General features: G+C 39.9%; 1 protein-coding gene across 1 annotated transcript; it reads left to right on the forward strand.

Annotated features, from left to right (window-relative positions):
- On the forward strand, nt 1–27,277 carry LOC139722066 (uncharacterized). Its single transcript, XM_071633388.1, has 20 exons — nt 1–590; nt 1,573–1,781; nt 2,467–2,607; nt 3,279–3,419; nt 4,708–4,860; nt 5,324–5,542; nt 7,417–7,663; nt 8,373–8,594; nt 9,009–9,057; nt 9,623–9,784; nt 14,854–14,907; nt 15,932–15,979; nt 18,340–18,404; nt 18,996–19,298; nt 20,707–20,886; nt 21,631–22,376; nt 23,476–23,597; nt 25,640–25,735; nt 26,458–26,523; nt 27,182–27,277. Exons 1-20 carry the CDS (start codon nt 1–3, stop codon nt 27,275–27,277), a joined length of 3,909 nt encoding a protein of 1,302 aa, XP_071489489.1.
- Nucleotides 27,278–27,611: the final 334 nt, after the last annotated feature.

Genomic DNA, 27,611 nt, shown 5'->3' on the forward strand with positions numbered 1-27,611 from the left:
ATGTCAGAGGATACCAATGACGCCAAAGAACGTGACAGAGAGCAAGCAGTATTGGAGGATGGGGACAATGAATTGTCTGAATCATCGGATACCAGTGCCTGGGACAGTGACCCTTTGACCCCACGAACGAGACGACAGTATCATCCAACCAGAGGAGCCCAAGGTGACTTGAATGGGGGCAGAAGCAGCAATGGAAGAGGGAGTATGTCACCCGCTACTGTTGAAGGGGATATTGATGAAGACAGGATGGAAGAAGAGGAGGAGGAGGATGGGGAGGATGACCTCCTGGAAGATGATGAAGTGGGGTTAATTTCGAGGGATGGTAGTGGTACCAATGACGAGGTAGACATCGTGAATGGCGAGGGTCACCATGCAGGAGATCTCACAAATGTACAGAATATTGCATCAGTAGGTCCCCAAACCGTGAATGGTGTTGGACATACACTGAGTTTGGAACATGGAACAGGAGGAGGAGGAGGAGGGGAAGATGGAGAAAGAGAACACCAAACAGAAGAGGAGGATATTGAAGAGATAGATGCTACCAGAGATTCATTCCAAAACAAGTATCTTCATATGAGTGATGGAGACAGGTAACTACACATACATTTCCATGTTCAGTACAGAAAAGAATTAGCAAGAAATTACAGTTCTGTATTGTTATGTATTGTGAATCTTCTCAATCAGTAGGCTGCTTGGCTCTCTCAGGTAAGCCACAATGTTGGCCAAAAGTAGAATTAAAAAAAAAAAGACTGATATTTGATTTAACTGGGCCTGAAAACAAACTTTGTAAGAGCCAAAGTGGGCCTCGGGTTGCAAAAAGGATGAGAAACGCCATTGTACATTGTATGCTTTTGGACTAGTTCATAGTAGAATTATCTGGAGTAGAATCATATGATACCTTCATTGAGCTCATACTCTATAGCTGTGTTTTCTTTCAGTCTTGAGAATGATATAGTATTTATAAGTGTTTTCAATTAAATGATGCCTACTGTATATTGAGTGGCTTATTTGCAATATTCCATCTGCTTCTCTTTATATTCCATATTTCATGGCAAGAATCTATTTTGCATGCAATATTAGCTTTTGCTGGAATAAGTCTCAAACCAGCTAAGGGTTTGCAGGGATAACTCTTTCGAATGAGGCTTTTGAAAAAGTTAAAGATCTGAAAAGATTGGTCAAATGTCATTACGTGTGAACTCATTTTGTAGTTTGGTGGTCTCTGTTTACATATCCTTCTTGAATAATTTGAAAACATGCATTTCAAAAATTTAACAGATTATTTCAAGAGTTTACATTGGAATTACATCCATGGAAGAACATGATCAGTGACATAAAGTGTGAATGAATGTGATACATTAAAAACAACTGCAACAGTCTTTGCACTAATTAAATTCATGAAATTGATTATAGGCCATTTTGCATTTATTAAAATGACAGGAAAAACATGTGCTTCCACTTTTTGCGGTCTCTAAAATGCCTTATACCTGTGCAAGAACTAGCTTCAATTTACTCTTAGTTTATCATACTGTATGTGTTTGCAGTGCTCTTGCTTCATTTGTATGTGTAACACAGCTACTTCCCTCAGACAAGAGTGATGTTCCTGCCCTCACTGGGCTCGTTAGAACAAGCCTCACTGGGTGCCATGATGGGGGAGCTCTTTGCTGCAACACCCAGCCTTGATATCGCGGGCCAGGAATCGGACAGTGACTGGGGGGAAAGAGGGAGCCTGGAGAGTGGGCGTGAAGCTGATGACGATAGCATCAGTAGCAGAGGAGAACAAGGTGTGTTCACACTCACTCTGCTCTCAAATTCAAATACTGTATTATTTTATATGGCATATATTTCGCGAGTCTAAATTTTCGTGAATCGGGAATTCCCAACGATTTCGCGAGTGGTTGAATTTGCGGTTGTGGAGTCCCGTACTGAACGGAGAAATGTACACACGTACGTCACATCCACATCAGGATCAGAGTCAATATTATCGTGTGTCTTTAATTTCGCGAATAGCACCTGACTCGTGAAATTCGCTAAATATTTGGCATAATACAGTATCAGCCAGATAATTTCATTAGAAGAAATAGACCTTCATTCTGATTTGGGTTTTGCGTAAAGGATAGTAAGTATTTTTTTTTTCTTTTCAAGATCAAGGCTCGACTAAGAAATCTGATTTTACATGCAAATGCAATGCTTGGCGTGTTTGTCACGGGAACGTTGCTGAGTGGTCCTTCTCTTCATCTTGTGGAAATGTCTTGATAATGCAAGAAGTATATTTTCACATGGGAGACTTGTTTCTTATTAATTAAAAAGAATTGATATTCATGGAATTCAAATTCATTTACTCATTGCTATAATATAGCAATATAATATGGGGGGGGGGGAGCGGAGGGGCAGGGAGGAGAGCAAAGAGAGAAGTTTGAAAAAGTTATCTCATTATTTCTTCAAATGACGCCTTTTTCTAATGTGCAGGTGGGCGTCGCCAAGACCAGGAGAATGTGGAAGAGCTTTTTATTGCCCTGAAGCGGCAACATGTGGAGCAGATGAGGGCTCAGCAGGAGCAGCACCGCAAACAGATGGCTTGGCTGAAGAAACAGCTCCTCTCTGGGACCGGTGAGAAAGCTGGAGAAGTGGTTGGGGGGGAGGGTGATGGGTGTTGGGGCTGGCGTAGGGGTGGACAGTGTTACTATAACTTCATCCACTTTTTCACACTTTTGCCATTAGCTTTCACTCACATGATACTCTGTATGTATGCATACAGAAGGCCTGGTTTGCAATAGTGAAAGTTCAAAGCTTTCTCTTTTTTTTTCTCTTTTTTTTTTTGCCTGAAGTCATAGTACAATGCTGGTTGATAACATGTTCCTACTAAAATGTATGTTAGTGCATTGCTTTGTGTGACGATCATAGAGCATACCTCCTTGTTGTCTGGAAGAGCTTTTCTGTGTTTTATGTAATCATGAGTTGTTTCGCTTTTTGTTTTAGCAAACTGGTCTGTAGGCATGCTCTAAGCTCATGATATTATATGTGCCCATCTGTGGGGTCACAGGTGATCAAAGTTTTTTTTTTCCTTTCTTTTTTTTCATCTCTATAGTAAAAAGTGAAAAGTAAAATAAAGCACACCTGGTTCATTCCAGAAGTATCACAGGCATTGCATGGTTTTTAAGCTTGTCAGTCCTACATATTGTTATGCATGTTTTGTTTTTATGACAAATCTGGTCTCACATATGATAGTAGAAATAGATGGTCTCTTTAGACTGAAATCAGTGCTGCCTGATTGTATCTAGATCATGGCCAAGAAGGGACGGGAGTGAGGGAGCTGTCCGGGGCATCGGGCACCCGCCCCAAAGCCCAGGGGGCCAACACAGAGGAAGGTTATAGTGGAGGTGCTAATGCTTCCGAGGAAGAGGGCTCACAGCAAGCCAAAGGTATATCAGTGGCTCGCCTTGTGAAATTCAAAATACTTAGGGACAGGGTACCAAAGTCAGCTGAAGTTTTGCACCATGTGGGAAAGGAGAATGAACGAAATGGGGAAAAGAAATAACACATGTTCAAATGGGTTGTAGTGAATCTGTATTGATGTTGTTTGTTTGTGTATTCGGCTGTTTTCCCCAACATACTATTTTCTGTATTAACAAGCATCCCCTTTTGCTGATTTGATCAGCTACTGTCACTACAAGAAAAGTTAATTCTTTCATAAATTTTGTGATAACCCAAAGCAACATGCTGGAAGACACTTCTTTGACATTATAATTTCCCAAGAAACTGTAAAAATGATTATTTAGTTGAGGCACTCTCTGAATTGCTTTTGGCCATCAATGTAACAAGTGTGTTGAATGACTTCTGTATTTATTTGTTTTTGTGTATATTTTGTTCTGTGTTTGTCTTTGTTTGTGTGTTTATATAGTTATATGAAATCAATAGCGGTTTTCAGTCATGTCCACAGTTTGCGGTGCTAATGCAACAACACACTTCGCAATGACTGATTCAAGAGGCCTCGCTTTACAACAGCCTTCTATGTATGTGCACATCTCATATACACTAGAAACAACATAGTGTGTGAAAAATTTGTTTACTGTTTGCAGGTCCATAGGGAGTGCATCCATTGCTTTTATTTGTGTGTGGGTTTGTGTTTTTTTTTTTGTACCTGGTTCATTTTTTTTCGAGAATGGATATTCCACAACTTGAGTTTGTTTGGTATTGCATATTGCCTGTAAGTGTTGACCTGTGCTGGTCATAATTTAGAAGCAAATGACATATGATATATGCAATTGCATGCATAGCTTTTACAGAGAGTGAAGGAAAGAAATGTTTGTGCATGTGTTCAGAATGGTCTCTCCGATATCCATATTATGATCAAATCAAACAATATGAAGTACACTGCATTGTTCAAAATTATGGCTTTGTCTGAACCTTCAACCAGTATCCAGTTGTTTAGCTGGGCTACTAGTGTGTTTAAATCTGTGGATATTCTCCCCCAGTTGAGCGTATAGTACCTTAAAAATGGAAATTGTTGCAGCATAGAAATTTGAAAAGAAATATGGTTGCTTAAGATTTGAAAATGTTTGTGGACCACTTTCCTCTTTGAATCCGAATTGCTGCCATTATTATGCTGCAGTGTCAGACAAGCCATTGACAAGCTTTCTGACTGTCAAAGAGGTATGATTATCAGAATTTGAAGATATTCCTTGACTGATCTATTCTCATTCCTGTCAGACCACGTGGATAGTAACATGGTCCCTCTGCTCGACCAGGACGATGCCTCCTCGGACACATCCACGTTTGTCTCTGGCTCACTGGACAACACCCAGATGACCACTTGGTCAGATGTCCATGACCAGAGGCATGGGAGTGATGCTGTAAATCCAGGTGGGGTTGGTTCTTGTCAAGAAACAAAATGGCTAGAAAATTTATGCATTCACCTGATTCACATAAGTTTCCCAAGATCATAGGCAGTGGGAAAGCTTCATTCTAAGGTAAAAAAAATGAAATCATTTGGACTTTGAACAGCAAGGACTGCATAGGCGTGTTAACAATACAGATATAATGAACCCTCAGTCCCATAGATGCATATCTGCGTATTCACTTAAGCAGTCTGCTCATATCAGTATTGGCTCAAGTGTAGAAGAACATTACAACCACCGATGCACAAAGCATAATCTGCCCCGGGGGGTTGTATTCATACACATTTTGACAATTGTAGAATGGTTGGGAATACATGTATTCATACATATCCACAGCAGTCTATTCCACACTGTTGGCAAGCTTCTCTCAAAGGTAGAATGCAACTTTAAGCTGTGCAGTTGTGATGGTTCAATATCATAATCCACAGAAAATCCCACAACACAAGAGGCGGTGCTCCTGCAACAGATGCAGCAGAACTTCGAACGGGAACAGGCGGCCTTGCAGAACCAATACGAGAAACAGGTGGGCCAGCTGCAGCAGGAGTGGCAGGGGTTGCAGCAACAGCATGCCCAACAGCGGCAACTTGTGGCAGGCATGCTTGAGCAACAGAGGGCAAGGCTTGAGCAGGCCACTCAACCACAAATAGGTGAGGGGTAGACTTCCACTTTGTTCAAGTTCAGGAAAACTTCTGTTCAAATTGTAGGCAAGCATAAATTTATGGAAGGCTAGATAAGTAATGTGTAGAAAATACAAAAACTGGAAGAACTTTACAGATGCAAAGATTCTTGGAAGCACATAAGAATTACCCAGCATTAAAGTAAAGATTGACCAATGAAATAGTAATACTTTAAAGGGGAAGTCCGGACGATTATCAGCTGTTTCCCGTGTAAAGAACAATATTTCATGAACCTATTACCTTTTTCCCGATGAGAAAAGACCATCAGATACATTTACTATGATTTTTTGAAAAAATAAGGTAATTCTTCGTGTTCGAATCCGTCGCGAGCAGCCCTTCGTACTATCTGTCCCAGGATGCATTGCGGTTTCCTCAGCTGACAGCACCACGAGCGAAGCCCAGCTACGCATCGATCTCCCATTGCACTGCTGACTGCGGCGCGGTGTCTGCATGCCTGCCAAGGGCTGCCTAGTTGGCGCTACAGCAGGAGTCCGTACACCGTTTAGGAGTAATGTTGCCAAGCGCCATACCTTTATTCAAATCATCTTCGATATATATATATTTAAAATCCTTCAAAGATTAATGTAGAATAGTCGCAATTTTATGACATTTTCATTTCATTGAAATATTATATGTATTGTAATATTGCCGTACTTATTTGTGTCCATCCCATCATTTACAATTACATGTACATTCATTGGCTACTGTATTGTTGCCATCACAGTGATCAGGCATACATTTACAGAAGTACGTCTGCTGCTGCCAAATGCTATCACAATCCACGACCGTTTTTTTTTTTTTTTGACTTCTGAGTGTGAACAATCTGAGTTCAGTCTGTCAATTTCAGAATTATTGCCTCTCTTGTTGTCCGCGACTGTTGAGTATGTCTGACGGTGGTAAATTACGACCGTATAACTTTGAACTGCGGAAGAAACGCAAGCGCCAGTACCGCCGCCGGTGGGGAGTATGAAGAGGCTGCATTGAGTAGTATTTGTAAGTTTTGACGTCAAACTTGTCAATTCTAATAGTGGAGTGCCATCTGGCGCACCTTTCCCGCTCATTGTCTGGGTTTGAAATGGCAAGGAAACTCTTCTTCTGGCCAAATGCTTGACACATCGGCATTTTCACGTGCGAAGTGAAGCAAGAACATAAATCATGCGGCGTGCATCCGCGGATCCGCTGCATGGCCGGAACCACACGGTAGGCTACCGCTTGCTCGACCTGTATCGCCGTTGCTCATGCAGGGCTCCCCGAGCCAGCTGACGCTCCAAACACAGAGCAAGGTGGGGCTAATACGTCATGCCGTCACGTGATCTTTCTAGCCGGCGTACAGAAATTGAACAGTTACGATTCAAAATTAGTGATGCGAAAAAAATCTATTGTGACGAGTTGGGAGGGCATTTTTGAATGAAACTTGGTCATTTTGGTCTTTGATTTATGTAGATTATGGTGAAATTTAATCAAAATCGTCCGGATTTCTCCTTTAAAGGAAACCTTTTAGCAGATTGGTTTATGACCCACACTTATTTCTTGAGTAATTTCTGATGAAGTGCCTTGCAGTGCTTTAAATGGTTATGGTGATTATACAAGTACCAGCTATTGTCTGTGTTATGCCCCCCTATTACCTGAAGTACATTACAAAATAGTAAAATTTTGAGTGCATAGGTAATTTTTCACACTCGGCCTGGGTAAGTTATCATATTCTAGTGATTTCGAGGAATCAAAGATAAGTACAAGTGCAAGCCAAAACTTGCAGGCTTTTAGTTTTATGCTAGTTTCGTGTCATGGGAATGCATGAAAATTTCCATTTTCACTGTATTTGATCACCTGTTCTGTTTGTCTAGATGGGGAAGAGACAAGTTCTGTCCTGTCTGACTTTACCTACTGGAGACTGGATGAGGGAGAGACCTACAAGGACTTGCCCAATGCAAAACCAAAGGGAGGTCAGCTCTCCCTAGAGAGGGACTCCCTTGTGTCTGAAGACCCCCTCCAGGAGAGCACCACCCCCCAGGAGGAAATGGTTGCCTCCAGCCAAGGCCATGGCAGGAAGCAGAAGGCCAAGGTTGTTGAGAGTCCAAGAACATCATCCAGGTAGGCTCCATTAATTGTTAAGAGGTGTGCGTGGTGTAATGCCCCTCCAGTTATTGAAATATATGGGTTTATCTGTTCTGAATGCGGAACTGGGAAGGATGTAGAAGTGATGTTGGCTAGGTTTGGTGTCATAATATTTTTAAAAGTTGTGGTATTATCCCTGACAAAGAAGCATTAAGAATGGTGATATATGCAAGTAGTCACACAATTTCTCATTTACCTATTTGATACAGATTTTATTATCAATACCACAAATTCTGTCAAATAACATAATTACAAAAAGTCAATGTATTTTAAATACAAAGTATATGAACATACATTCAAAAGCGGAAAGACAAATTAAATTAGTGAATAACCTATATCAAACTATTTGAACAAAATCCTTGTGCTATTGAAATAAAAAATTGGAAAGTAGATATTTGATTCAAATATTAAACTTTTTAAAATGTAAATGTGTTGGCCTTTATTTCTTCCTGAAAAATGATGTTAAAGTTTAGTGTGAAAATCAGTAAAGCAAAAATGTGTGTAAAAAAAGTAAACATATTCTTAACATGAAGATGGTAATAAAATTCTTCCATTGTGCCATGTGCAGTATCCTATTTCAAGGTCACACAACAATAAATGCCAAACTGACGATGGTTCTTGCACCGTCTTCATCTTTTTTGTGTGTGATGTCATGATGTAATCTGTGTGCCCTTTCCATCTCAAGTCGTATCGACCTCCAGGAGAAGTACACTCGCCACATCGCGGACCTGGAGGCCTACTACGAGGTGGAGCTGGATGACCTACGGAGGCAGCTGGCCCAGGCCAAACTAGGGGCGTCGCCTTTCACGGGGGAGCAAGGCGAGCTGGGCGGCAAGTCAATACCAGACAAGGAAGGGCTGGTTCAGCGCTGCAAAGACCTGGAAGGCAGTCTGACAACAGCTAATGGGTGAGGAACAAAAACACTGCATCACATAACCTCCATTGTGGGGGGTCCTTTTTGTACAACTCGATTGTAAATTTGCTTAGTTGCTTTGTTTCATAACCTGCATTTAGATGTCTGCATGGATAGTAGCTTTCAGGCAGAAGTGTAAATTCAGGCACAGGCAGTGTCATATTTCAGGTCTATTCATGTATAAAGCAGCTTCTTATAAATGATTTTCAGGTTCTTTCTTTCATTCTTTCTGGCATCCCCATGTCGTCCCCTTTAGGAACATTCTCTTTTGAAATGATAATTTCTAAAGACGTGACATTTGAAATTTGACCGTGGAAGTGCTTGAGTAATTTGTTAAAAAAGAAACATAACACAAAAGAATTAATTATCTTCATTATATATATGTCCTCTCCGTCTTTTTACATAAAGCCGTATCCAGGACTTGGAGAACACAGTTAGAGCCTTAGAAACTAGACTGGTGAGTTATTTTGCCCTTTTTGTTGTTGTTGACTTGTTAATCTTTGTTAAAATAATATCATCTGGTGGTTGATTTTATGTCACTGCAGTAAATATCAGACATTGACCCTTATAATGTACTTGTAGTTAGCATGTATGAATTCACCGGCTTAAACCATAATGTATCATCAGCAAAGTTATGTTATAATTTTCATTGCTATTTCTGTGAATTAGTAGAGCCAATTCTCACTGTAATATTCAGCTTACCGTTAATACCAATCTATAACTTGCAGAGATCTACTGTTATACTTCATTCAGGTGTTATCAACACATGCTTTTTTCCATATAAGAAGCTAAGATAATGTCTTTATAACTAATGCCATAACACTTTCACATAATTTTTAACACTCACCCTCAATTTGGTCTTCACCATTCACCTCAAGGATATCAGCCATATGTATGTGTATCATTAGCAGCTGCTCTGTCCTCATATACACAAGTAAAGATTAATTATCACTACTATAACAGTGACACTTTCTTATCATACATATTTAAACTCTATCCTCAAACTCGTAATCCACCCCCAGTTGGAGTGGCCAGATCGTTACGGCCAGGCCAACAGCACCATCGCTGTCCTCCAGCAGAGGTCAGAGGATCTGGTCAAGCTGGTGAAGAAGAGGGAGGAGGTGGTCAAACAACTGGAGAAGCAGAACAGGAAGCTGGAAAGTGCCCTCTTTGAGGCTCAGCAGGTGAGGCAGCTGGTCATTTTCTTCAGCCAGTATTTAGCAGGTTTATTTTCAAGTAGGAAGGTAGTGTTAGCGTGGACTGATTCAAAAGTTTTGATTGAATGGAAGCACATCATTTTCAAGGGAAATAGATCAGTATTTTCTGAAGATGAAAAACACAGAGAAACAGGGCAAGTATTGGGTAAACAGACCATCCTGGAGTTAAGTGCAAGTAATGGGAACGTGCCTAACATAGCAGCAATACTGGTATGACGTGAGATTGGTAGAAGCCAATAATGAATAGAAGAGTGGGATGCTGAGCCAGTGGGTAGAGTACTGCAGTAAGCCCATTTTACCGCCACCACCACACGAAAGAGACACACACTGTTTGTAGCTTGGGCGGAGCATAACATAATAAGTCACAATAGTCTGGGTGCCAGAGGCTGAACCTTGTTTTACCGTCCACCCAATGTTTTTTGATGGTTTTACCCTATTTCGGGGGTGCTGAATCCGAATCTCGATGATGCAAACCTTGCATTCTTGAGGGTTTTGAGATATTCAAGATGGCCGCCAAAATGGCCGCCAAAACCGGAAATTCCCACATATTTCCTTCTAAATGGTGATAAATTGAAAACAATTGATGGTTTTACCCTATTTTGAGGGTGCTGAATCCGAATCTGGATGATGAAACTCTTGCATCTTTGAGGATTTTGATATATTCAAGATGGCCGCCAAAATGGCCGCCAAAACCGAATATTCCCACGTATATCTCCTTCTAGATGGTGTGAAATTGAAAATAATTGATGATTCTACTCTATATGGAAGGTGCTGAATCCGAATCTGGATGATGCAACTCAAACATCCATCATGTTTTTGAGATTCAAGATGGCCGCCAAAATGGCCGCCAATTAAAACCGGAAATTCCCACGTATTTCCTTCTAAATGGTGAGATATTGAAAACAATTGATGGTTTTACCCTATTTCGAGGGTGCTGAATCCGAATCTGGATGATGCAACTCTTGCATCCTTGAGGATTTTGAGATATTCAAGATGGCCGCCAAAATGGCCGCTAAAACCGAAAATTCCCATGTATTTCCTTCTAAATGGTGTGAAATTGAAAATAATTGATGATTCTACCCTATTTGGAAGGTGCTGAATCCGAATCTGGATGATGCAACTCATGCATCCATGAAGTTTTTGAGATATTAAAGATGGCCGCCAAAATGGCTGTCAATTAAAACCGGAAATTCCCATGTATTTCCTTTTAAATGGTGAGAAATTAAAAACAATTGATGGTTTTACTCTATTTCGAGGGGGCTGAATCCAAATCTGGATGATGCAACTCTTGCATCCATGAGGTTTTTGGGCTATTCAAGATGGCCGCCAATTAAAACCGAAAATTCCCACGTATTTCCTTCTAACTGGTGTGAAATTGAAAATAATTGATGATTGTACCCTATTTGGAAGGTGCTGAATCCAAATCTGGATGATGCAACTCTTGCATCCATGACGTTTTTGGGATATTCAAGACGGCCGGTAAAATGGCCACCAATTCAAACCGGAAATTCCCATGTATTTCCTTCGAAATGGTGAGGAATTGAAAACAATTAATGGTTTTACCCTATTTCGAGGGTGCTGAATCAGAATCTGGATGATGCAACTCCTGCATTGATGAAGATTTTGAGATATTCAATATGGCCGTTAAAATTTGCCACCCAAAACGGAAGTTCCCATGTATTTCCTTCTAAATGGTGACAATTTGAAAGCAATTGGTGGTTTTTATCTTATTTTGAGTGTACTGAATCCGAAGCTCAGGATACAACTCTTGCATCCTTAAGGGTTTTGAGATGATAAAGATGGTCGCCAAAAATGACCGCCAAAAACGAAAATTCATATGTAGACCCCCTATTTCCTTCTAAATGGTGTAAAATATAAAACAGTTGGTGGTTTTACACTATTTTGAGTTTGCTGAATTTGAAGCTCCATGATACAGCTCTTGCTTCCTTGAGGGTTTTGAGATAATAAAGATGGCCGCCAGAATGGCCCCTAAACGGCCGTCAAAAACGAAAATTTCCATGTAAACCCTATATTGCCTTTTAAATGGTGTAAAATTGAAAACGGTTGGCGGTTTTACTCTAGTACGAGGGTGCTGAATCCGAACCTGGTTGATGCAACTTTCTTGTTCTTTTTTAAGGGTTTTGAGATGTCCAAGATGACCGCCTAAATAACTGTCAAAAATTGGAAAATTTTAGACCCTATTCAGCACCCTCGAAACTTGGTTGCTGAAATTCGTCCATTCTTCAGGGTTTTTAGACGTCCAAGATGACAGCCAATATAAGCGGCAGAAATTCCAATGATAATATATTTTTTCTTAATGGTAAAAATTTAAAATAAATTGATGGTCTTACCCTATTTCGAGGGTGCTGAAAGTCTTTGAAGGTTTTGGGACATCTATAAATGTCCTGCACGAACGGAAACTCCTTAACATTTGCTTATACTTGAATGGTGAAGTATTGTGCTCTAACGCTTTTTAGCAGTCCCCTCCATTTCCGACCTTTTCTTTGTTATGATTCAGTCACATTTTGTCCATGTATTTCTTCAACTAAGGTATGTTTATTGATTCATGTAAACATATGACGCGTATCTAAATTTCATTTGGAAATGTAAAAGTTACATTGTACTTAATTTGTTTATATGCAATTGTCATATTATATATGCTTTGGCCGGAAATGAAATAAAAAATGAAATGAAATGAAATGAACGCGAAGCCGGGGATTAAAACCATGCAAGGTGAAAAGTGATAATTCGTATTCTTAAATTCAACTCAGTTGAGCGAATTTGTCAAATCAGCCAAAAGTTATTGACATCCAAAATGACTGTCACAATGGTATTGTAATATACTGAGATATTCCGATATGTCTCAAACGGAACTTTAACACGTACTGGAAAAAAAGAAGAAGTGATATTGACATCATACTGAAACGTACAAACACAAAACTGAAAATTTCTTTATGCATAATTGTTACAAAATAATGCTTGTGGTCGCCAATAATATGGCTCCACAGATGTGAAATTAATCCTTTTCGTCTATCAATAGAGTAAAATCAAATTATGGCATGTTGGTATTTGGTGTTGAAACTTGTCTTGTATTCTGACGAGTCTCGCCTCGTATTCTTGTGAAACTTGTTGCATATTCTGATTACGTCATTGGAAATAGTTGCATCCATGACCACTATAGTAGATATCAATAAGGGTAATTTCAAAAGCACTCTGCGCGATTATGATATTCGTAAGTACTGGATTATCAACTATTACCTTCAATGTTGTCGTTTTTTTTTTATTCATTTTTTTTTCACGGCGCGTTACTTGTGGCAATCCATATATACATATATAAAGTTACATCATATTGCTGAAAAAATTGAAGCATATCTATAAAAATGTCCCACTCGTCTCTTCAACAATGTCATCAAGACCACCAATATAAACCAAATAACCAATGTGAGTGTTCATGGATGAAGAGATTAAAACTGCTCATGGATTAAGACAGGTAATGTTGGGTAATTTCAGTACACTTCTCTACATCACTATCACAATACGATTTAGATGAACATGTCTTGTCCATTGATTGTTAGTGTTCAAAACGTATCCATTATATGTAGAGGAAACAGTGTAATCTTGCAATTATTCAAAAGCATCTGTAGTCTTGAAGGGTTCATTGCTGGCACACTTGTATTGAACCAACTCAAAAGATATCCGGTATAGAGCTGGTTTCACTGTATATACAGCAAGTTCAAACTGTGCCATAGACGAAAACCTGAAATCTTTCATTAAAAAAAAATAGGGTAAAACCATCAATTGTTATCAATTTCTCACCATTCATAAGAAGAAAATACATAAGAGTTTCCATTTTGGCGGCCATTTTGGCGGCCATCTTGATTATTTCGAGGTGCATCATCCAGATTCGGATTCAGCACCCTCGAAATAGGGTAAAACCATCAATTGTTTTCTATTTCTCACCATTTAAAAGCTAATACATAGAAATTTCCGGTTTTAATTGGCGGCCATTTTGGCGGCCATATTGGCGACCATCTTGAATATCTCAATACCCTCAAGGATGCAAGGTTTGCATCATCCAGACTCGGATTCAGCACCCTAGAGATAGGGTAGAACCATCAATTGTTTTCAATTTCTCACCATTTAGAAGGAAATACATGGGAATTTCCGGTTTTAATTGGCGGCCATCTTGAATATCTCAAAAACTTCATGGATGCATGAGTTGCATCATCCAGATTCGGATTCAGCACCTTCCAGATAGGGTAGGATCATCAATTATTTTCAATTTCACACCATTTAGAAGGAAATACGTGGGAATTTTCGGTTTTTGGCGGCCATTTTGGCGGCTATCTTGAATATCTCAAAATCCTCAAGGATGCAAGAGTTGCATCATCCAGATTCGGATTCAGCACCCTCGAAATAGGGTAAAACCATCAATTGTTTTCAATTTATCACCATTTAGAAGGAAATACGTGGGAATTTCCAGTTCGGGCGGCCATTTTGGCGGCCATCTTGAATATCTCAAAACCCTCAAGGATGCAAAAGTTGCATCATCGAGATTCGGATTCAGCACCCCCGAAATAGGGTAAAACCATCAAAAAACATTGGGTGGACGGTAAAGCAAGGTTAGGTCCAAAAAGTGGCTTTGGCACCCAGACTACAAGTTTTAAAGGTGCAGTGCAAATGGCTGCAGTGAAACTCATAAGGTTTTTTTGCTCAAGACAAAATATTGTTGAGGGTATATTGAAGATAAGTCAAAATGACAACTTGTTTATTCAACATTTTATGTCTCTGTAAATGGCTCATTTTGTGTATGAAGCCTTCAGGATGTACATTTATTCTAGCTTATTAAAAGAATATTAATGTTCACAAACTGAGATAGGTGGTCAAATGGCTAATGTATCTTCCAGGCACTTGTCTCTTTATTTATTTCACTTGCCGACTAGCAAAATATGGTTGCGTAGGACAGGTGAACTCGTGGTTCATCAACACTCTGCATCGAAATAACACCCATGCTAATCCATTCATATCGCTCACAGGTCCAAGATGCACAGACAACAGCAGGCAAGAAGGAGCAAGCTATGCTTAGCAAGGTAAGTCTCGCAGTCAGACTCTACCACACTTTAAACCAAGTGTCTACCAAATTCTCAATGTTTGATAAAGTTTGTACAGGATCCACCTGCTTTCTAAGCCAATGAGTTGATATTATAGAGTACCGAAGTATGACATCATAGCCATCCATCGCCATGGAAACTGGTTCGAAACAGCCTCATGTAACCATGTCAAGCTAACCATGCTCTTACCCGGTTCCAACCCACTGCCTGAAGCCATGTGTAGGGTTATTTTGTGTGGGACGAGCACTGAACTTTAACAGCTTTTAAAAAACAAAAAAAAATTCTGCTTTAACAGAAGACTGTGACATCATCACTTCAGTCCTTTATTCCCAGCAGTATGGCCAAAAGCAAGAAATGTCAGTGAGCATTTAGTGTTCGCATAGCGTATCTGACTTGTCAGGAGTTCTTGCAGAGATGACTTCTCTCCCACCTTTGGTGGAAGATCTCCGGTTTGAGGCCATTTTTGCAAAATCTCCTGCTCTAAATGCATAATTTTCTCTCGCCTAAAATTCAGCTATCTCCATCCCTAACTTGTAGTTTCATCATGATGTTCAAAACTAAGACTGAAATAGCACCAGTGAACATGTGTGTATAACCCGAGAGCTTCCATGATCCTGGTTGCAAGAGATGTCGCACTTCATGCTTGTGAAAGCGCACATGATATTGTGTGTGTGTGTTCGGGTGATCTGAGTCTCCAGTTTGCTAGGGGTCCAGATGGGAGGACTTTCCAGTTTAAGAGATACTTTGAGCTGGAGTCTCTGTTCTTGTACACACACAATTATATTCCCTCCCTCCATTATTCAAAGAAAATCTTGAAAAAGCCTGACCATCCTAGGTCTGTGCTTAAATTGCCGCTCCAGTATTCATGTGATGTAAGTTGTTTTGTTTTGCTTTGTGTTTTGTGTTGTTCTGTGTGGCTGCTTAAGTCATTCAGTCCTCCTTGAATAGTCTCATCTCCAGACTGACTCATATGTATATCCCTCCTCCCCCTCTTCCACTGCAGCTGATTGGCCAATACACACAGCTGAGTGAGCAACATGAAAGAACCCAGGTAAATGAAAAGAAAGCACTGTCTGTTCTCCTGTTTTTCTGCTTCCGCCACGAAGTGGTGCTGGAGGCATTATGTTTTCGGGTTGTCTGTCCTTCCTTCCGTCCGTCTGTAATGAATTTTGTGGACAGCATAATCTTTTGAGGTATCCTAATGGAACTTGGCATGTATGTGTATTTTTTATTTTTTTTGCCGAAAAGATCAAAGGTCAAAGATCAAGTGAAAGTGCTGAACTTTACTTCTTCCTCCATATCTCAGAAGTGGCTCAAGTTATCTTGAAACTTAGTACATATTTATGCATGTTCTGCCTGACAGTGATTCTCTTATGAATTTTAGGGTCAGAGGTCAAGGGTCAAAGGCCAGATGAAAATGGTAACAGTTTACTATGCAATACAGAAATTGCACTTTTTCCCCCATACCTTGAAAATTACTCAATGCATAAACTTGAGAAAGGGTCAAAGTCAAGTAAAGGTCCTAAAATCACCAAATACATGCTCTCCCATTCATCCAATTAAACCTAGGTCAAGGAAGGTGAACATTCAACACATTTGTGACAAACATGTCATTTTAATATTTTGCCAATTTTTTGAAAATGTAATTACACATTGTCCACATGTACTATAGACCTATGGTGGAGGCATACCAGAAGCCATAGCGACATTTCTAGTTAGTTTTTGTTTTTGTTTAATTGTCAATTTCAGGTACACCTTAAACATTCTCCATAGTCCTTTAGTTTGAAGGTATATTTTTAAATTCTTATCTTTTTTTCGTGTGTGTAAGAGATACGTAACATGTATTTTCCAAATAAATGTGCTTGTACTATCAGACCAAGTAAGATCTAAATATAGCAGTTTCTTAGACCCTGATTTTTTTTTTTTAACATATTCAGAGAATCAGCTGGTTAGCTCATAGATTGATTCTTGTATGAATATATACCAAAGTGATGAATGAATACTGTATGCTATATTCACTCAGCAAAAAAAACAAAAAAACTTAACACTTTTTCAAGTATATATTTCTCATCGAACATTTGGCTAGAAGTTTTTGAATTATATACCATATTAAAGGTAATTTAATTGGCTATCAACCTGGTAGGTCAACAGAAAGTTAAAATTTATGCGTGAGTGAACACGTTTGTTTTTCTTTTCCAGGTCACAAAAGTACAAATTGCAAAACTGAACTAGTTGCCATTCATGCTTAGGTGCTCTTCCATATAACAATAAGAACAAACAACAAATTTCAAACAAAAAGAAACACGAATTAAGTTTTAGAAATAAAATTGTGATCTCTATGATATCTTTAAAGCCAAAAAGATTAATAAAGGCTAAAAATAGTAGGGGAAATTAAAAATCTGTAAAATCAAAATTCAAATAAAATAGGGAAGAAGCAATAATGAACAAAAATGGAAGATATCTAGTTGTTATTTTTTTTTTCAAATTAGGAAATTGTAAATTATGTTTGCTTCTTAAAGTTGTCTTATGGATTCTTAAATTACTAAATTAACAGAAAGAAATAAAGAAATTCTGTTCATTTAATCATCTTTATGCATATTACTCCCTATGACATTTGAAGTTTGAGTTGACAGAAAATTCATATTTTCCCCCTATAGTTTCCCCCTTTGTTTTTGTTAGAGGTTACAAAGAGATAAAGAGAACGAAAACTTATTTTTGCTATTTCATTCATGTCTCTCATTGTGTGATACTGGTCTTTTGTTGTCATCGTTATCGGATAGGGCGTTTGCAAATGAAAGATAACATGTCCATTTTTGCAATTTTTCCTTTTGTGCTTTGGAGAACGAAAACAAAAGTGTTCACTCATGCGTAAATTTTCCTTCTGTATCATCCTACTAGCTTGATAGCCAATTAGATTACTCGTTCTATGGTATAATACATCGATTTTCATCAAAATTTTGTATGAAAAATATGAACTCGAAAAAGTGTTAACTTTCTTTTTTTGCTGAGTGTATAAAGAAATAAATGAATATTCAAGTGATATATCCATACATTGCTATAATTTTGCCACAAGGGGCTCCACTGAAACCATTTGCGGCACAAATCCCTATTGCACTGAGATTTATGTGTGAAAGCGATGTGTACTGTATATTAATCTATTTTGTAAAACTGACGATAGATTTACAATAACATCATGACATAGTGTAGGAAAATGGGAACTCTTTAAACTTCATGATATTCTTCTGTCGAGGGAAATCTTTGTTCTGTCTTTCCCATTTTCAATGTGTCATGATGAGTTTGTGAGGCAGGTCCATTGACTCATTCAGAGCAGTCTAGTATCTCCCTTTACTGATGTAAAGTTGTTGTTTTTTTTCATTTATTTGTACACATTTTTGTTTTCCTTCCACACAGGCTGAGCTTCTGAAAGTTCAAATGACCCTTGAAGAGGCAAATTCTTCAATATCTGAACTTAAGAGGTGAGACAAGTAACTGCTTGCCCAATATCAAAAGTATCCTAATGAGTTTTTGTGAGATAAGTGTGTAGGTGCTATAAACTAACCATCCACAATTCATTACATTCATTCAGTATTTCTGGAAAGCATGATATGTTGTAATTGATAGTGAATTGAATGACACATGGATGTAAGTGTATGTTGCAAACAACATTCCGTGTGGCACAGTCCTGTCATTAAGGGGCAACATTTCATAATATAAAATGTGTTGGGTGCCCTCAGATGTTACCCTGTTTAGGACAGACTGATTTTGCTACTACATGCATTTCCCATAGATCCCTGCCCTAGTATACTTGGGACTCGTCGTTCAGATAGCACATGCAAAGTACTAGATACCGCTTTTACTAAAATGCATTTAACATTACACAGCATTCTGAATGAAACCAGCATAATGCAATTAATTGTGAAAGTAAGTGTGTCTATGATCATAGGCTACTCAAATAATTTCATTGTTGTTGGGCGATTTCTGTGGTCAGTCAGGTCATAATTTAGGGAGAGTCATCAATGAATTACTTGATCAGAGGCCTACACCTATGTTGTCTTTGTCTTCTGTAGAACCGCAGTTCGGCAGGAGCTTGAGATTAAACAGCTAGAGGGGGAGAAGAGGCTGCTCCAACTGGGCAGAGCGGACTCCGCCCGGGGGGACGGGAATTCTTCCAGGAGCTCCTCCTCCTTGGGTCCGATCCCATTGGACGTTGCCGAGCAACCGGGCAGTAGTGAGCCTGTCCTGCATGGGGTGGAGGAGTCCTCGCCGATGCTTAATGGTTTCCATGGTGATGATGCGGTCATCAGTCCTCGTCAAACCCAAGTCGAGCCAGAGAGTGTTGGGCTGACAGTGAGACCAGCCAGCAGTAATAGGTATTTTAACGAGACTATGTCTATGTCCAGACTATTCTAACCAGTCATTCTATGTCGAGAGTATTATGTAATCCCATCAGGACCAATATTCTACCGTAACACTGACATTGTGTGCAGTTTGTTGCCAGTGGTGATACTGAAGGATTAAGGTTCCATTCCAGTGAAGAACTGTTAGTCATTAGACCACGTTCTTTTTAAACCTAGTTTATCCCACTATGACATTACTCTGTGCTTGCAAAATATGAGGAGTATTGTGGAAAATAGAGAAAAGATGGGCAGTTATTTAGTTGTCTAATAGCATCACCATAGTATTGTGAGGCTCAGGTGATGTGGCTTGGGACTCTCAATCATAGGGTCATTGGTTCAAGTCCCTGAGCAGCAGTACTAGTGATCTAAACCAAGGCTTGGTGCTACTCATTGCTTTGTCCTTCAGAGTTGATATGTGACCCGCTACAACAAAATGATCCTAAAGTCGGGTGAGGTCGATTATTTGAAAATTGCATGACAAAATTTCCTAATCTTTCTGCTTTAAATTGATATATAACACATCTTATGAAAATAATCGGCTGCGGAGATATCGATGTTTAAAAGAGAGCATGTCGAGACGTATGGGAAATCACTGTTTTGAGAAAAGCGCCCTAAAAGTTTTCCTTGCGACGCAATCGCGATCAAGGGACATGCGAGTCAATTTTCACCTCCGGACAATAGAAGGTAAACCCTAGCAACCCCCGAAATGCTCATTCAAGCGCAGTGTCGGCGGTCTCCTCACCGACCAATCAGTGACCAGGATGTCAGGAGAAGCGGCTGGGCATAGCGCACCCCGCCCGCACGCACCAGTCGACTTGGCAGTGTGCGAGCTTCATGCTTCGGTTAGCGGCAAGCAGCAAACTGACCAATGAGATCACTCCGGTCGTTGTTAGGGGGGGAGCCTATCTGTGGCGCTCAATCCAAATTTTCGAACCGGTTTCTGCTTGGTTGAAACGCCAAAAACATGGCCCAGAAAAACGCTATTTTTTGGTCTTTCCTTTCATCATTTTGCTTCAAAATTTCGACAGATGATAGAAGACATGTCAGACTCCAATAATATGTCAAAATCAGAAAATCGTAAGTTTTGACCAATCATGATGCTCCAACTTCAAACTCGATTTTCACGGCTTCGACCGTGCGCGACTTTAGGACCTTTTTGTTGTAGCGGGTCACATATAGAGTTGTTGGTTTGGGGGGTTGTTAATTGACGTATATTCAATTGGTGACAAACAACCAGCATTCAACTGCTTCCTCAGCAGTCATATGAAATAAATCAAGACTCTGAACTCTTTAGAATACTAGCAATGAAGCCAGAAGGTATACAGCAGAATTACTTAGCAAATTTGAACTTTTGTCTTTTTTGTGTTGATTTACTATTCAGCCCTGCAACCGCCCTTGGAAGTAGTTTGCGTCTCAGTGTGGAGGACAGAAAGTTTCTCCGTTCAGGAGCGAACTACAACATCCTCACTGGCCAGGTGCCCAGACAGAGTGAGCCCTCTCTCGGTGATGTTAAGGTCACTGGTCCGCAGAGTGATGCTACCAGTCAGGCTCATGTTGACAGGTGAAGATTCCAGAATGTTTCCAGTTTCCTACTCATTGAAACGTTTGTTAGTGGTAATACACAACATATGTTTATTGTTGATACTGTACCCTATGAAAACTAGTATATGAAATCAGATATTTGTGAAATATGATGTGATATGAGCTCTACGTGTTAATGGCATAAAATTTGCCGACAAAATGACAGTCAAATTATGTTGTGAATGTGGCATTCAGTGCATGAGCTTAACTGTAACTTCACTTGGAGGTGAATTTCTCAGGCTTAGGCTTGGAGAAGTGGTATAGCTCACACAGAGACTCCAATCCTCACTTTGTGTTAAATATGACGGGTGAAAGGAAAAACTGTAAAACTTATTAATGACAAGCTATCACTGCTTCTGGCAAGCATGTATTTTTTTTTCAGTATATCACAGTATTTGACAGTCCATTCCAAATCATTTTTACTTCTGAGTTCCAAAACATACTTCTTTGAATTTTCTCAAAATCATACCTGCAAGATGTTCAGTGATTTCCTCTGAGGAATTGTTTTATCTACTGGCGACTGTGCATCTCTGTATCTGTAATATTTTCCCTGAATAGACTTTAAGCAATTTTCTTTTTATTTTTACTTTGGTAGATTTCCCAAATTTTTCATGGCCTGTACTGCTTAGAGATATGTGAAGTAGTTGCCTGTTGCAACATGTTCTAGATAATGTACAACATAAATCAGTCACAATTTTTTTTTTTTCAATCTTGTCATCCCTAGTACTCCTGAGCAGCTTCCTGTTCTCTCGTTTGACACCCTGGAGCCACCCTTTGATTCAGACCTGGATGATCGCCCTCTCTCCCCCATGATGAAAGCCGCCGCACAGCTGGACAGGTGGAAGACCTCTGGGCGCTCCCCAAGGAAACACCATCCCCAGGGTGTGTCCCTGCCAAGAGTGAGCCTCGGACAGATCTCCAGAGAGGTACCGGAGCGGGACTTCTCTCCGCCAAAAGGAGGAGTAGTGACAGACGCACAACTAGTGTCGTACAAGAACAGGACTAATAGTGGGAAGAAAAGTGATGGCAAGGGCGATGATGGAGGCTCAAAGCGAGATGCCGCTTCTAAGAGGGTTGCATCTGGGAGAGACAGTGGAGGCAAGCAAGGGAGGACCAACTACAAGAGGGCGTCCACCATCGGCGAGCACCTGCATCCAGGCAAGGACCCCGATCCCAGCCTCCACGTCTGGGCCATTCACCAGTCCCCCACCACTGCCCTCAGTTCTGGCAGCAAGAACAAGAACTCCAAAACGAGTCCCAGAGGTGCTGCAGTGGAGAAGGTCGGCACGATGTCGCCGGGTCAGGCCGCTCGCAAGAGTCTGGCGAAGTACTCCGTCGGCGAGAGTAGCGGGAGCGAGAGACGGAAACGGAGTAGTCCCCGCAGGAATCTGGCCGCCAGTTTTAAGGATGCAGACATGAAAAAGGGAGATGGAGGAGGAACAACTAGCAAGGCAGTGCAGACTCCAGTCAGTGAGTACCAAGTAGTGTCTTCCCTGCATTCAGACACACTGTAATTCATAAAAAATATGTACGGTATTTATTAGTAGTGACTTTGCTTTTTTGTTTGCTTTATCATCGAAGAATTAGATAACCCACCAAAGGTCAGGTAGTGTACTTTTCATTTTGATGCAAAATTTATTGTGTAAGCATTTACAAAATGAGAACATTTATCTCATTTTACCAAAACTATCTGTGACAGACCCCCCCCCCCAACAAAAAAAAAACCCAACAAATAAACCTAACAAACAAACAAACAAACAAACAAAACCAAAAACATAGCACGACTATGGAATCTCAGGAGTTTATTTTTAATAGTGCAAATGTAATGTTTCATGTTTATCAAAGTTTCCTTGTGGTAAACATTTGATTATTAAAGTGGTCTTTTTTTTTTCCTGAGATATTTGTCACCACAGTTCCTTGTTTTGACTAATGAGATCTGTGATATGGAGTTCATATTGCAGTGGGTAAACTTGGCTATGGAAAAATCTAGAGCTTGTAACTCAGGAAACAATTGGCTGTTAATATGTTGACAGGGTGTTTTCACAGGTCTCCAGATTTCCTAAGAAGTTCACATCTCATTTACCAAAGCAATATTAAAAAGTACATAGGAAAGACAGTCTACTTCAATCTTGAGTATGGCTTATTAGAGGTATAGAGCAATTTTAGATAATGTGGATTGACAACAACAACAACAACAACAACGACAACGACAACGACAACGACAACGACAACGACAACGACAACAACAACAACAACAACAACAACAACAACAACTGTACTTATATGATCAGTCAAGATACTGATGGTTAACCCGTTGAGGACAGACTGATTTTGCTACAACACGCATTTCCAGTAGACACCTGCCCGAGTATACTCAGGACTCGTCCTCAACGGGTTAACTTGATATTGTAGTTGTGGAGTTACTGAATGCCATCTTGTGGTTTTGATATTAGACGTGCTGGCTTGGTAGCTATGATGTGGTTTGTTTCTTGAAACATGCATAACCGCAAAAGTCAATGCAAAAATTGAAGCAATTTGCACATCTAAACCTCTCGTCCTTCTGTGCCAGTCGGAGGGGACCCATTTGAAGCAGCCCTGCAGCGTGTCCGACAGGGCCACGTGACCACACGGGCTGACTGGGAGAACGGCCTGACGGATGCGAGGAAGGCGGCACAGAGGAATGTTAACAGGGTAAGATGTCTCAGCCAATAGTATCTCCATTCTACCCTTAGAGGAATACTTTGTGGTTATCCTATCAACTTTGTGTGTAATGCATGTTTCTCCTAAATACAGTGTCTCATACTCCTACTTTTTGTTATTTCTGTATTATTTTTGATTCTGTGAAACATATAACATATCCCATTGGAATAGTATGTACTAAAGTCCTCACATACACACATACAAACACTACATGCACACGTTTTCATGCAATAATGGCTTTTCCCACTTTCTGTCTTCTAAACCAAGTTTCCCTGATGTAAAAAAAATATACAGGGAATAATGCCTGTAGAACACTAGAAGGGTAATGCATTCAATCCACTGATCCAATAAAACACATGTTTAAGATTTATACCCCCATCTCACAAGACGACAATTCTGCTACGATCATCAAAAATCGACAAAGTGCGGCGGATTGTGGCTTGATCGCTTTAAATCTTCTCCATCATATCTTGAGTGGTACAGAAGCACGGAGGGTCCCCACCATCGCCATGGTCGCAGCCAAGTTTTGGACATGTCCAAAACTTCCGTAGTGAAATCGCCGTGGTTTTAGAGCGTATCACAGTCGCCACACGTGCGCATAAAAAGTGCCACATTCGTAGCTCTGACAGGGTAGCAACGCGTAAAGCGTAACTCAAGTACATCGAAAGCGACCCCCATCACCCTTGAAAATTACCACTTTTAAAGTATTACGTAACAAGAACCAACCATGAACGAAAGAAAGTGATGTACCAGACCAGGAAGGTGGACATGGAAAAAAGCGTATAAAACTCCTGTTTTCAAGTATACTCGGTACAAATCTATTCTGTTTATTAAATTGTTTGTTTGTCATATACCATTGTAAGTCAATGAAAGTAAATTAGTTTGTAATCTTTTCAAATATATCTTCATAAAATTGGCTCATTGTAGGATACGATTTGTAATTTGCTCGTAAGCTGGTTCACACTTTTTACCCTTTTAATTGAATGGATGACTTAACTAATGGTGCAATTTCACATCAGGTTCTAACTGGTGTGTGCTAGAATGCTAAGATGTAAGGATGAAACTAAATTCTGCATGTCCATGTTGGTTTGACACTGACATCTGACTGAAGAAATTCAATCATGAAACCCATTTTGTACCCTGATCGCTTGAGATCATAGCATGAGCCTGGCGTAAACGTATCACTGTCGCTCCGATAGTATCACTGTTGTAGCGAGGTCTTGATAAGCGTATGAATATCGCAAGACAGTTGGTTCGATCGCAGAAGCAGCGCGTCTCGTCTGCCTAGAAATGCGGCAACAATGTGGCAGAGTCGTATTATCATCATGGTGCTATCGCGTTGAGTGTGGAGAAACCGTAGTGTAATTGCCTCAGAGGCCAAAAATGGAGACGGACGGCGATCGCGCATGATTTGTAAATTTTTCACAGATCGCCATGGTCGCCTTCCTAGTGAGATGGGGGCCTTAGAATGAAGATGAGCACAAGATTTCATGTAGCAGGTCACTAAAGTAGAAGAAATTGAATACTGGGACTAGTTCAAGAAGATTTCACCTAATAAAGACCTGGCTTGGTTTGCCTGAGAAGTAAGAGCTTCTATATTAGACACTTTTGTTAGCACTGTGTATTTAGATTTCTAAAAGTATTAAAAGACTGTGATACTTTTATTAAAGTGAGAATTGTTTGTCCTTTTGTCCCGTCCTGTGTAGAATTATGTACTGTTACTTTGGTGAGAGAAAGCACAATATTGGACATCTGTCTATGCTTACAGTGTTGAAAATCTATTGGAAATATTCTAGCATTAAAGCTCTTGAGATCTTCCAACATGTTTGGACAGATTACTTTGATTGTGATATTGTGGTTGTAGCACTAAAGCTCACAACAACTTTTGTTTTCTGTTAGGACAGCCAATGTTATCTGCAGTAAGGTCCTTATAAACAGTGCTGCCATGTATTAAGGATGGACCTGTTGTAGTACATTTATTCTGTAGTACTGATGACAGACAGTCTCTCTCTCTATCTGGCTTCTCCCATTAGATGACGTCCAAGACATCGGAGACACCGGAAGAGATCTTGAGGAGGTTGTCCAAGGAGAGCAAGCGACTTGATGAGCTCATGATTGAGAAGAGAAAGGTACGGAGGCACCCAAGATAGCCCTCTCTGGACCCAGGTGTATATTGAAATGGCTACCTGGCAACGCTAGGGTAATAATAATGGCAGGGCCTTCTGGTAGAGCAGTGACAACACTGAAGAGGCTAAGACCGCATGTAGCTTTCTGGGTTCCATGTTTCCAGTTTGTGTTGATGGTCATAGAAGTTTTTGGCTGGAATTCAGATTTTGTTCATGTTCTGAAAGCACATGATACTGAAATACTGTCAATATTCATCTCTTGTTTTGCCTATTTGATATTCTGATTAATCATGCATTTTCATTTGAAGGATACCATTGTAATGGGCTATTAAATGTCCTGCAAATAAAAAACAAAACAAATGATTGATAAAAAAATGTATTTAAAGAGTACTTGCAAGCATGGGTTTTTATGAGTGGCTCTTTGAATATCATTTGCATTCATTAATTGATTGAACTGAAGAAAATGCCTGAACTATGAAGGATTTAAAGGATCCTTGACAAAGTGCCCAGCTTGAACATTCAGTACTTGATCGATGCCATGAAAGTTTGTAAAATGTCTGTCTGTTGGAATACAGCATATGATTTGGTGAGAATAATTAATATAAATGTTTTTATATAGATGTAGATATTTTGAACTTCATTTGAGTCATTGCTCTATGACTTGATCGTGCTTGTCGGAAGAATATCCTTAATGGCAGAATTTCTTTCTCTTTCCCAATCTTTAGCTGGAAAGCGCCCTCACCCACATGCCAAATTCAGGACCAACCAGTGCCAAGAAATTAGAACAGCAGGTAAGTCAGAGAGTAACAGACAGTCCTATAGGTCAAATGTGAGTTTTAGTATAAAGCAGACTCTGACTCCCAAATGAATCTTGCAGTCTTCAAATATCCCAGAAATTAAGAGTGTGAACCATGATGAATACTGTATATGCCGAATATTTCTCGATGTTTTTATTTTCGCGAATTTCGCGAGTCGAGTGCTATTTGTTAATTTAAAAACATGCAATTCCAACTTGAATGTGCCGTGTGTGCATATATTTTTCCGTTCAGTACTGTACTCCACAATCGCGAATTTAACCTCTCCTGAAATAGGCAGGAAGTCACGATTTGCAAAAATTTAGACTGGCTAAATATATGGCGTATATATACAGTGTGAAATCATAACCTGACACAAATTAGTAAAGAGTGAATGGGGAAAAAAGAAGATATAGGGCCTGGAGGTAATTCTTGCAGTATGAAGCTACCTCGATGAATACACTGTTATACTTTTAGAAAGAATTTATCTCGTATTTATTATGAAGATTGTACTAGAATTATACATACTATTCGTGCATCTACACTACTTCAAATTTGTGTCCTGTCATAAAGCGAGGTTAAAAATGTGGCAAGGTACTTGGTAACTCTTTGCCTTTATTGCTTTGTTACTTCATATTTCCTCACTGAAATAAAGGAGAAGCTTGAGCAGAGACTAGACCAGGTGACCAGAGAGCTGGGGTCGGTGCGGATGCTGCTGCGGAAGTACAACGCCCTCAACATGTCTTTCTAAGAGTGTACCATTCCTTGCCACCTTTTACGGCTTTAAACTGGCGATGTCCCCCTCCAGACGCACACACTCCAGGGTCTCATTTCACAAGGGATGCTATGATGGTAATTCTGGCTAGGATGACAACTTCTTGTAGCCGCAGCCAATCAGGAAGCAGAATTCTTGTCATCACCATGACACTTGCCATTGCAGCTAGACTTGCTGTCATAGCAACCGCTTCATGAAATTGGAGCCCAGATGTCTTCCAGCAAGATGAAGAGGCTGTCCGAAATCATGTGAGATACTTTGTTTACCATGTCCTATGCATCACACAGATTTTAGCTATTTGAATATGTTG

This window comes from Diadema antillarum, unplaced genomic scaffold, assembly GCF_040938485.1.
Source record: "Diadema antillarum isolate AM-2024a unplaced genomic scaffold, OU_Dant_1.0 scf00000156, whole genome shotgun sequence".
Classification (NCBI taxonomy): domain Eukaryota; kingdom Metazoa; phylum Echinodermata; class Echinoidea; order Diadematoida; family Diadematidae; genus Diadema; species Diadema antillarum.

Bases quoted from the DNA above. Each gene is read 5' to 3' on its own strand.
- LOC139722066 (XM_071633388.1), top strand. From the start codon at position 1: ATGTCAGAGGATACCAATGACGCCAAAGAACGTGACAGAGAGCAAGCA. The intron at 4,861-5,323 runs GTGGGGTTGGTT...CATAATCCACAG, and splicing joins GAGTGATGCTGTAAATCCAG to AAAATCCCACAACACAAGAG. The intron at 20,887-21,630 runs GTGAAGATTCCA...TGTCATCCCTAG, and splicing joins AGTCAGGCTCATGTTGACAG to TACTCCTGAGCAGCTTCCTG.